The following is a 12,154-nucleotide window of genomic DNA, read 5'->3' as shown; positions in this document are numbered from 1 at the left end:
AGCCCCAGGAGGAGACATGTTGAAGCACTTCCTGCCCTTAAGGCACGAGGCCTTTGACGTTTTGGAAGGCCTGTGTGGCTGTTTGAAAGAATTAGGGGAGCGGATCGATGTGAAATTTAGGAACCAAAGGGTGGTTGCTATTGATGTTGCAAATGACATAAGAGCTTTTCCCCTTTTCATCACCATTATTTCTATCAACCAAAGAACTGATCTCTGGTATCCCCAAAGGAATGCTGTGGACATATCTCTGTTCATAGCACATCAGCACTGTGGGGAGAAGACAGACTATATAAAACAGTGATCTGTCTAGTGTACCTGATGTCTTTCCTTGCAGGGGGCTAAGGAAACATCAGAGTACCAGTACAAGCCCATCATTATCTTCAGAAATCCCTGTGAGTTTTTGTCTATCGATGTTTCATTATTGATATTTTGTTATGGACAAAAACAAAACAAAAAATCCCCCCAAAATCAGAATCAAAACCCCCCAAGTTATTATCAAACCAAACGGAAAGAAAAAATAAAAAAGCAAAACATAGTGAAGGGAAGCTTAAAACCAGAAAGCACGTCAAAAATCCATTCTGCATTCGTTCGGCTGAGTGGAAACGGCCAGACGCAACAGCCAGTCCCTCCAGCACGCAGCTGGAGCGCTCCAGCTGTTACTCGGGGTTTGTTGATGCTTCCGCATTCCCCCACCCTCCTTCCAGGACCTGAGATTCCAGCTCAGTGGCGAGGAGTTTCCAGAGGGGCAAAGTACTTTCACAGTGAGCTGCCTGCGACTGGAAGGAAGGAATCCGCTTCCAAGGCCAGTGTTTTCATTTTGAAAAAGTTGTCGGGGGATGGGGGGCAAGAACTGATTAGTGAAAAGGCCGGGGAGCACAGACATCACACCAACAGCAACAAAGGCAAAGCACTGCGAACGGCAGAGACGGGGGCGCCGGGAGCCAGGCGGGAAGCAGGGGGCGGCTGGGAGGAGGGTTCTGGAGGTTCCCCGGCAGGGGCACTGATTGCTCCTGTTTCCAGAGTGAAAGAGCCTGCCAAGTGTCGGGAAGGTGGCTGACTGAGAGTGCTGGCTGAAGAGAAGTCCGAGGATAAGCGGAAGAGAGAAGGTGCTTAGAAATGTTCCGTAATCCCGGGTTAGGGCTAGCCGTTTTGAGAATCCCAAACCCACAATCTGGATAAAACATGAAAATAAAAGAAAAGGCTGGGGGTGTTAGTATATTTTATTCAGATTTGTGGGGTCTGGGAATGGTAAAATAATTCATTGATCTATTACCTGTCTTATTGTAAAATCTAGAAATAAAGAGGATGACAAAATTCTGCCATGAATCAAATGGCGCTGGGCCACCGGTTGCATCGAAGCTTCACGCGCACACAGAATAATACCGCTTGATGAAAAGGACCAGGTGCCTTATGTATAGTTAAGCAAAATTTTGGTGGGGTCCAAACATTTTATGCTCTGAGATTTTCTTGTACTTTACACTTAGAAAAGTCTCTCCGAATTTATGAGAAAAGGGTGTGGACTGAAATGAGTAATTTCTCAACTACCCTGAGGCAGACCAGACACAGGCCTACATAAATCATGGACAATTTTCATCATCCTCTTGAAGTTCTAGAACAGTGTGGAAACCAGGAGAATAAGGTACCTGCTATGTGGACTGTTGACAGAGGGTCCAGGCTGTGAGAGACTACATTTGCCTCGTGGCTGTTTGCAATGAACAGGGGTAAAGAAAGAAGAATGTTCAGTCCAGGCAAATAAAGACAAGCTACTGATGAAAATTAAACTAAAAGTGCAGCAAAGGAAAAATAAATCAAATGAAATGATCAGTACCCATGAAATCAAGGAAACTGGCTTTTCTTTGGTTGAAGAAGTGAAATCAATTTACGTCTATGATACTCATCATTGAAGAAACATAAATTGCGGTTTGGGCATTCATGTCACATGTCATATATTTCTCCCAACTTTTCATGGTAGAAGAACAAATGACTCTACATGATCCAAAGATTGCTGTCTGTTTACTTACAGTAAATATGAAATTCAAATGCCATGTATTTCAAAGATTGGCATATTTTTCATCTTCTAGAATGCTGGAACAGTATTAAAAATCTTGGTAGGTCAAAAATAATAGCAGCATGAGATTATTCCGCATAGAGTGACGGGGACCCAACAAATCAAGTACTCAAGTTTAAATAAAGGCTAAAATTTGACTCGAAAAGCCAGTATTCCTTCACATTCTTAAACTAGGATCTACAGGAAACTAGTGAATGTAGTAAAAAAAAAATCCTAAGAAGATAATAACATTTATCAGCATAGAACTTAAGTGTTTCTAACAACAACAAAAAAAGTACACATGAAATCAATCCTTCTAAAAACTAAGGACAAGGGAATGATAATAAAAATGAATATAATCATAAAGCTGGACAAAAAAAAATAACCAAACAAAAAACAAGCTTCTAAATTACACAGAGAAATCAAGGTATAGAGGGTAGCAGGGGCCGAGCTGGTCTCTTCCTCCTCCTTGCGTACCAGGGAGATGCCCCCGACAGGCCTCGTGGGTGAGGCACCTTGAGTTGTTGCCACTCTAGGGGGCGATACAATCACTGAAAACCTTCAAGACCACCTTCAGGAGCTTCTCTGCTTAAGACTCAACAGAATTTCCATTTGTCTTATAAACTCAATGGTCTCATGAGCCCCTCACAGTTTTGCCCACTGCTGGCTGAGGCGCCCCTTTAAGTGGAGCCTCCCTCGTGCAGGTGGACCATGGCGGAGGTGGTTTGAAGGGAGGGCCCACCAAGGGGACCAGGCTGTACCATTCTAGAGATGGCCCTGTGGGCAAGAAAAGTCATCTGTCTCCCTGCATACCAACTGCACGTTGAACCCTGACGCTTTTGAAAAACAGAGCTACCTGCTCTCACCGTCCCTGAGTGCACCTAGGAAGGGTGTGCAGCAGGGCTGAGGAAACAGCGCTTTGCTATGTCAGCCCCGCCGCGTGGCAGGGGGAGAGCCTGTGGACCCTGCTGGGGGGCACAGGCCCTGCGGCGCCCCAGCGTTCCCTCCCGCAGGCCAACGGAAAGTGACCAGTGGAAAGTTACCGTTCTCTGTCTGTTTGGGGTACTTCTTCCCGATGTAGGACTCACAGATCCTGAGGTGTCCAGTTCATCAGCAGAAGACCAGGAAGACAGATCCTACGTGGGAAATGGATGCCTCTGATGACTCCATGACCCACAGCCACGACGGCTTTGTCATCTGCAAAGTACTTCCCACCCACCCTCCTCCATCCCTCATAAAAGTCAAACCATTCCTTGGGAAAAATAGGACCAGATCACTGCAGGAGGAACAGAACCTAACTCTTCTAGTGTCTTGGGGTTTCCTGGATGTGAGTTGGGTCCTTCTGGAAAATACAGGTATAGCTTCGTTATCACTGGGCCGCTTGTGGGCTTTATTATCTCTAGTGACATGGATGTGAATGAGTTGAAGTGAAGGAGGTTAGAAACAAAAGGCAGTCATCCAGGAGCCTGCCTCGTAGCATCAGACAAATTGTGTTTTTTCTGGCACTGCTGTTACTTGAAGGAGATTGTTCCTTTGCATGCTTCTAGAAAGGCAACGTGCTTGTGTGTCCATAACAGGACTGCACCATGAATGTCTGAGGTCTTACCAAGCATCTCTGTACCTGCAAACGCATTTCTCAAAACCAACATGACTACCTTGATGCATCAGATTGAATGAATGAATGAATGAATGAATAAAAGCAAGCAGAGAACATTTTCTATGATTGAACTGCTGTCTGTGTCAGGAGAATTCATACCCTCTAAGGTCTGAATATGAAACTCATCTGCAACAGTGGGCTGTGATCTGCTCTAGCTGTTGCTGAAAACACACGAATTCCAAATAAACAGGGTGAAATAAAATGCCACAATCGTGGTGGTAGCAGGGTGAGCAGTAACAATTACAAGAGGATTTTTGGGATGGAATGAATCAAAAGTAGTGTCCTATTATGAAAGTTTTTGAGTTCATTTTTTATTCTGAGAGAGGCCTTTGAGAGCAGTGACTTAGAGAGGACACTCTAGTCTGACAAGTACTATATTCAAAGTCTTTCTAAAATGGATAAAGACGGTGCTTCTTTGCTCTCCCGTCAGAAACGCTACACAATGCTGTCTGTTTAGAGCTTACCTGCTGACTGCTTGACATGTCTAATAACTTCTCCAGCTCCTTGATATGACGACTGACCTCCTTCAAGAGGAGTTTGAGCCGATTTCCAATCACATGGACTTTTTCTTTGGCTTCTAAACAGTCTGTGCCTTCAGCATTCACCAATAGTTGGCAAGACATGTCTTGCAGTGAGGCCACTTTGAGTTGGGTATCTAACAGCTCACGTCTTATTTGCTGTATATATAACAGAAATATTTTTCTCAGAATTTTTGATAATTGGGAGAAAGTGCCAAAAGCGCAGAAGGGCATCACTTCCACTCAGTGAGCATCAGAACGCTTTGCTCACACAAGAAGGGATGCAACAGCCCACGGCACTGGGCGGTTGGGGACCCGTGTTCTAATCCTGCCTCTGCCAAATACATCCTAGAAGACCCTGGCATCTGTCTGATCTCAGTTTTCTCATTTGGTAAAATGATGCTACTAATTCCTGCCTGGCCCACAGTAAGTATTATCGGAAGGTTCGAATTGGTGAATGTATGTCAAAGGGTTTAAAACGTCAAGGATTATGCAAACGAGACATAAAATATTCTTTTATAAAGAAAAGTAAAACATTAACATATCAGTACAGAAAAACTCAAGTATGTCGAGGTATATACCCTGATATCTAGTCAAGATTTTTTTTTAAAAAGATCCATGGGGGATTCATCCCTCACAACTTAAAGTCTGAGGTCAACAGTCGAATAAAAATGTAGCCGCGATTACTTCCTCCTGGTTTCTAAGATCTTTATGGAACAGAACTAAAAGCTGCCAGTTCTGTTGGTTAGGTTAGTATCGGTGTTAAATGTTAAGAAATAGCATTTTAAAATACAGAAAGCAACAAAATGCAAATCATTGTCTCCTAATGGAACTCAAATATGCTTCTTTATCTTCTGTAAAATCACCTTACGTACACTGTACATTATATTGTCCAAAGTTCTTTGTATAAGAATCTACACAGAAATTCTGCAAATTTCCTTTTGAATTTAGTACTAGAAAAAGTTTCTTGCTCCTTGAGAACTGGAATGTTTTCTTTTTGTTAGGCGATGAAAACCCTTTAACTTTCCATGTTACTCTTTTTGTCTTAGGTTTCAGTAAACTTAGTGCTAAGGTTAATAATGTTGAATCTATACTTAATTCTTCTTAAGAAGCCTTAAATGGTCTCGATTTCAACAGTTTTAATGTCCTTTTATTATCAGCCACCCAATATATTCTTGGGACATAGATTCAACATATACAGTTTAAATTAAAAATAAGCGTAATTCGCTGAAGAACTGCCTTGATTAAAAACAAGTTAATTAAGGTGAAGAACAGCTCTGCCTTTGAGATGAGCAGTGACTTTAGAGTCAGACTCTGAAGCTAGTAGGTGTCTCCCATGCCTGTTTGCTTCATAGAGATGGGAAATCATGAGAAGTAACGAAAGACTAAGAGATTATAATGCAAAAGGTAAATACATAGTGTCACCTCCAACACAAGCAGAGGCCGTCTGAGGCCACACTTCTTACCGTGAGCTGTTTGTGATGGTCCTGAAGCATCTCTACATCAAGGTTAGAATCAATGGGGACAATTTCATTTTTCCTTCTGTCAATGTTCTCCAGCATAAGAAGCAAACCATGGCTCATTTCATGGAAATCCTATGGAAAAAAAAAAATGAAGCCTAAACTCATCTTGAATAATGTATTTTTCTTTCCCTCCCAGCTTAAATGCCCATGGTTTACAATTCCTACCACTGGTTTTTAAGATCTTATACACAATTCCTTTCTAAAGAAGGCACTGGCGCTGTTGTAATGATCTGAGCTCACGTTCTTACCAAAAGCATCTAATTTATTACTCGAGGGAAAAATCTGACATAAGGAGCACGCATCACAGTACTAATTTCTAGGGCTCCTATGCAGTGTGGAAGGAAGCAGCTCTGTTCCCCTCTCTTCTCCCCGTGTTCAACTCTCCCCATCTTTGAAGGCATAAATTCAATTCCATCTCTCCATTCATGCATTTGTTCATTTATTCAAGGCACAGTTACAGAACATCTCCAACAGGGAAGGCGCTGTACTATGATTGGGTGCAGGGGTGAAAAAGGAGCTTGGGTACCTGCGCTCAAGGAGCTATTACTCTTGGGGAGCATATAAACATGGAAAGCAGGCTTCCCATCCTGCTTGGATTACAGTCCAAACTCCAGGCCAGGACCTACAAAATCCTGCACGACCTGGTTCCCGATCTCTTTCACCCCTTCTGTCCTCTCTGACCACATGCTGATCACACCAGCCTCTTTTCCGTCTTTCCTGCTTCTGGGACTTGCCATTTGCCTGATCTCCATGGCAACATCCTTCCAGTGTCAGCTCAAACATCCATAGGGTGTCCCTGATCACCTTCCCAAAGCGCTTTTTTCTGTTACTCTTATCATCCACATCTGTATGTATCTTGGTTAAGTATTTATTTGCCATTTTATCATCTGTCCTCCCCAACAAAAGTGGAGGCTGTGCTGTGCCCTGACTGCTTAGTGCAACATCTGTCAGACTGTGAACACTCAGCAAATACTTGTGCTATGAATGGAGGAGTAAATATTTGTGATGCTCACTCTGCTGTTTGAGAAATGTCTCCCTGCATGCTGCAAGTATCTGCTGAGTGAATGAATGAATGAGCTGAAGGAGGAATGGTGAGGCTGAGACAAACTTGTCAGAATAGTCTCTTGCTAGCTGTAAAGTTCAGGATGTACACATCCTCCAGTGAAATGAAAATTTGGGGCTCAAAGTTATCTCACTCAAATACTGACTTTGGGGAACAACTGCATCCCTGTAGTGACCTGGACAAATCAAGTCACAGACTCAGCGACACTGGAAATGTTTGACTCCAGAGCATGGCCTGCCCAAAGCCCCACCTGGCACTGCATCAGTGCATCCTGGAGAAGGCCCCGCCACTCCTCCAGCAAGGAGCACACGCGGTCCCAGCGCCCATTCATCTGGGACAAGCGATCCTGCAGATCCTGGCTCTCCTCTTGGCCAGCCTGAGTGAACTCGGAGCTGCACAGATTGATGGAGAGGATGATGGCTTTGCGGTGGTCCACAGCTTTCTGGAGCTCCTGAAAAGAGAAAGGGGAGAAAGGTTAAAAGAGGTGGATCAGAGATACACTTGATGACATGAATGAATCTTAAGAAAATATAATATAAAGGGGGAGCCAGAAACAGAATGATATGTGTGCCACTACAGCATTCATGTGATTTACAATACATATGCACACACACAAATCCACAATTTTCACGAATACGTATAAGAAAAAAAAACTAATTCAAATTTCAGGATGGTTGCTGTGGGTTTGAGAAAAGGGACAGATAAATCAAATTAAGAGGAACTTTGCAGGAAGCAGCGATGACCCTGCACAGTGAACTGAGGGGTAGGATTAACTCAACCCCCAGCATGGGGGTTCAACAACAAACCAAACAGGCCAAACCAAACCTGGCTCCGACAGTTCTGAACAGCAGGAAACATGCTCTTAGTTCCAGGGCAAATTCCATCTCACTAGACTAAATCGACTCAAAGCTGTGTGCAAATGAATGAAATGGGAAGCTACATAAGAAAGCAGATTCCAAGGCTCTGGCCTCCAGCTGCTCTGACTCCCGAGGCACCGTGACAGTGGCCCACAGGCTGAGAACATGGCCTTGGGCACAGGCCAGATTTTTGTGATGCTAAAGAGGATGAATCATGTTTCTTCAGCAAACCAATTTAGTTTGATTTCACACACACACACACACACACAAAGGTGACTACTTTTTACTTTATGCATTTCCCCAAAATCTAGAACTAAATTCCAAGAACTTGAGCACAGGGTTATGTATTAAGAATCCAATATCTGGGGACTGTTCAAATATTCCCAGATCAACGTCGGGTGAGTGATTTTACAAATCACATCTACCCAGTCTACGTTTTCTTATAATTTCTCACCTTTTCTGTTATGTTTTCAACTTGTCCTAAAATGTTCACTTTTCAATGGATTCTTAACATGTCATAATATAGTGTCAACCACAGAGACCACATATGATCAAGAGATATCGTGGAAAGGTACCTGGTTATCCCACAGGTTCATCCTCAGAAAACACGAAGGATCAGGAAGGGGTGCAGAGGGGGGTGGCTTTTTGTTATTGTACAGGCTGATTTTTTTTTCCTTTTTTTTTTTTTTAATTGAAGTATAGTCAGTTTACCATGTTGTGTCAATTTCTGGTGCACAGCATAATGTTTCAGTCATACATAGACACACATATATTCCTTTTCATATTCTTTTTCATTATAGGTTACCACAAGATATTGAATACAGTTCCCTGTGCTATGTGATAGGTCCTTGTTTATCTATTTTATACATAGTGGTTAGTATCTGCAAATCTCGAACTTCCATTGTATCCCTTCCAGGTTGATTTTCATGGTCTCACTTTTCCACCCTAATCTCGCTTAGGTCTCAGACCAGCCAGCATTTGCTTCATCAACTTTTTAAGGAATTTGGTTACATGCAACACTGCCTTATGCTTTCCTGGGGAGACACTGAAGTAACTGAAGTACCCCAGAGAAAAAAAAATGTTGTAATCCAGATAATGTAACCTGCATTTCCCATCCCATGCTTCATCCTGAAATCGATGGGGCTGGTGCGGAGGCTACTCTGAAAGAAGTTGGAGCATCTGTGGGGAAGGCTTATTTCACTGGTTGAAAATTTAAAACAAAACAACCAAAACAAACCACAAAAACATCACCCTAAAGGACATAACACCCACTGGAAACAGGGAGACATAAAGGCAGCGCACTTAATCCTCGAGCCTGGAGGGCCCGGTAGCTCTGCTCTGAGAAAGAGCACAGCTTGACGTTCTCCAAACAAAAAGACAGGACCGAGAGAGCTATTAAGGAGAAACCAAGCTCTCCATTCACAGTCTGCTTACAAAAGGCTCCGCGTATCAATGCCTTTCAGTAGCTGGGCTGAGGAGGGTTTTTAAGATCTAGAGAGGGAGTTAAAGGAGGTCGTCCTGGGTGCTACACCCATCCAGGTCAAAGTCAATTGTACACGTCAGGTGCTTTACAATTATTCCACGGGTTTGGTTTTGTTGGATTCATTCCACGGCAAATAGTTTCTGCCACTTTTATAATCTATCCCCTTAGTTCTGCTGGTTCCAGAATGTCAAGCGGCTTCGCTAGGTCTCCACAAACTCCCCCACGTACAATCCGGGAGAGGCCTCCTCTCCAGCTCTAGATATAAACTTTCAGGAACCTGGATGTCGCTGTATTACCTTTAAAAGAGGTTAAAGGGGTCCCAGAGGTAGCTGGATGTTTCATGAAATTTTAATCCGTCATTTCTTACATAGCAATTCGTTAGATCGTGGTCACTTTCATGGGGCTAGTTCTGCTTACACAGCGCATCTCTCAGCCCTTCCAAACCTGCCTCTGAACGCTCTGATTTGGGGTGGCTGGGGAAGCTTTCGTGTCCCTTTCTGCCGTGTAACTGGAGACCAGCTAGGGCTAGCGGTTCCACCTGACCAGGTGTCCCCCTTTCTGTCTGCTCGCGGCGGGAAAGGCCAAGGGCAGCTACCTTGAGCTTTTGGATCTGGAGCGCGATGGACTGGATATCGGTGCTGAGCTGCAGGCGCCGGAGCTGCTCCAGGTCGTCCTCGGTCTCCCGGAGCCAGGCCAGCGTGCTGCTCAGGTCGGAGTCGAACTGCTGCCGCCTCTGGGGGTTCTGTTTCATCCTCAGCTCCTTGCTCAGGGCCTGTGCCTGGATGAGCTCCCAGCGGTCAATCACACCTGGCAAGACAGGACACGCACGGGGTAGCGGGGAGTTTTCCTCCGCGTCGGGTGTTTAGGAAATGCTGGAAACGCACATGGGTGGCTAAATTTAAAACAGCAACAGGAAGAAAGTAAGGCCACTGGGCATTTCTGCGGTTGTCAGCTGTATGTAACAGGCTAATGGCTCTGTTTTTCCCATCTGCATTTTTAATGATAATGGAGCAAAAAAAAAAAAAAATCAGCTACACAAGATTCAACACTGTAAAGAGTTTTATGAAGTAATTAGCATTCATGGGCATGAAGATAACATTCAATTCTTGGCTTCGTTCTGCAACAGAGCCTGAGAGCAGACAGAGATGCCTGACCAGCAATTAGAGACGGTGCCTTAAAATCAATGGAACCTGGTTAAAAACCACCGTGATGCTTTTCACCTCCCCATTCAGTTCCCGGAGATCAGCGTAACACGGGGGAAAGGTCTCAGGATAGAAGAGTGTAGAATCAGGTAGACAGCACAGTGGAACTCGGCGGGGAGGTGGGAGCAACAAAGAATTGTTGGATTTCACTCTGTCTTGACTTGGGCGCGGCGCACTCACCGGCTGTTTGCGTTTCTGTGCTGTTCAGGTTAACAAAGCCGGGGAAATGGTCCTCCTCCTCCTTCAGTTCGTGTTCCAGTCTCTTCACCGAGTCTATACTGCCACTGCATTCACCGAGCAGTTTCATCTGTTTAGACACAGAAAACAGGCCCCCGCCCCCATCACAAAGTTCTCAAAGTGTCATGAGTGCAAGGACTTCTGGGGAACATATCTTTGGAGCTCCTCGAAAAAGGACAGTGGCGTGTGCTACTTCTCTGGAAAGAGCGAGCCACTCTGCTGAGAGAAAAAGTCAAGTGACCCATCTATATTTACATAAAGCAATGCCTTGAAGATACACTTGGCACACGTGGTTTTGCTTAAGTCCTCAACATTTCTTTTAGACTTAGGTATTGAAACAGACTAAACCAAGGTGGGATTTAAAACTCAGAGCCCTCAGCCGGCAATACGATATATAGTTTTTGGCAAGTTGCTCCCATTTTCTTAAACTGGTGTGGGAACAGTAATATTACCACAAATCTCGAGGGGAGGGTATAGCTCAGTGGTAGAGTGTGTGCTTAGCATGCATGAAGTCCTGGGTTCAATCCCCAGGACCTCCATTAAGAAAGAAAGAAATAAACCTAATTACCACCCCCCTCAAAAAAAAGTTAGCGATAAAAGAAAAAAATGAAAAGAAAGAAAAATTTTTTAAAAATCTCAAAGGAATATCTTTGCGTTAAATAATTAAAATACTTAAAAGAATGAAACAATATTACAGTCAGCTGTTTCATGAGAAAATTTAAGCAATGTTTAAGAGATATTAAAGGAATCAGTTCTAACATGTTTACTATCCTGCACAGTATGCAAAGATTAAAAGAACAAATCAGTTCAAGGTACTCTTGCTATAATGATCAAAACATTTCCCTTCAAAACCTTTAACAAATCACATTGCTATGAAGTTACCTTGATTGCTTTTGATTGGTGTTAAGTATAATCTCAGTGATGTCAGCAAGAGCAAGGTCATTGTGAAACCATATTATATTTTTTAAAAGAGGTTTCACTATAAAAGAAGTCAGTATAATGGGCCAAACGGGACAGAGAGTAAACTTATGATTGATTATTCTTCTGTGATTGCGAGGATACTGATGTCAGCATATGTAACTAGAATGGTTCTCTCCCCCCTTGTTTCAAAAAGCAGTACGTGTAAGTTGTCACTGGGCTTAGGAAAATTAATTCTTCTTTCCTCTTCCTAGGCAGTCTTTGAGGAGCGGAAAGAAATGACAGGAGGCATGGAAGAGATTTACTTTCAAATCCTCTTGCTTAAGGATGTGTAGGAAAACAGGCAATTCTCTGGGAAAAGTGATTTGATAAATAACTTGAGCACAGCAATCAGTGTTAGTCCATACTTCACTAAAAGCATTGAAAATGGAACTGGTAATGCACACATCTCTTGCCACCTTTTCCCCAGATCGCTCTCGTTAGTCAGAGTTGTTTTCTCCAGAAAGAGCGAACGAACAACAGAGGATAAAAACAGTCTCGAGATTATCAAGTGAATCAAGACACTGAGGAAAAGAATGAAAAATTCTGCGTTAGTAATCTACCAGCTAAGATCTGCTGCTCCCAGGAGAAAATCATTAGCTGAATTTGG

The 12,154-nt window shown here is 43.4% G+C and overlaps 1 protein-coding gene across 4 annotated transcripts in view; it reads right to left on the bottom strand.

The window, feature by feature from the left end:
• The window catches only part of SYNE1 (spectrin repeat containing nuclear envelope protein 1), a 427,410-nt gene that overhangs the window by 7,117 nt on the left and 408,139 nt on the right, over positions 1-12,154 (bottom strand). For all 4 annotated transcript variants that reach the window (XM_074368141.1, XM_074368140.1, XM_074368142.1 and 1 more), the window contains 7 exons: positions 10,531-10,657; positions 9,744-9,955; positions 7,059-7,259; positions 5,689-5,817; positions 4,169-4,381; positions 3,091-3,183; positions 1,644-1,702 (listed from right to left, as the gene is read on the bottom strand). In XM_074368141.1, the coding sequence (XP_074224242.1) occupies positions 1,644-1,702; positions 3,091-3,183; positions 4,169-4,381; positions 5,689-5,817; positions 7,059-7,259; positions 9,744-9,955; positions 10,531-10,657 (1,034 nt within the window). The remainder of the gene's footprint in view (positions 1-1,643; positions 1,703-3,090; positions 3,184-4,168; positions 4,382-5,688; positions 5,818-7,058; positions 7,260-9,743; positions 9,956-10,530; positions 10,658-12,154) is intronic.

The sequence above is a fragment of the Camelus bactrianus genome, chromosome 8, assembly GCF_048773025.1.
Source record: "Camelus bactrianus isolate YW-2024 breed Bactrian camel chromosome 8, ASM4877302v1, whole genome shotgun sequence".
In the NCBI taxonomy this organism is placed as follows: Eukaryota; Metazoa; Chordata; class Mammalia; order Artiodactyla; family Camelidae; genus Camelus; species Camelus bactrianus.
Note: the sequence above shows the minus strand (reverse complement) of the source record. Positions and strands in the feature narration are given on the sequence as shown.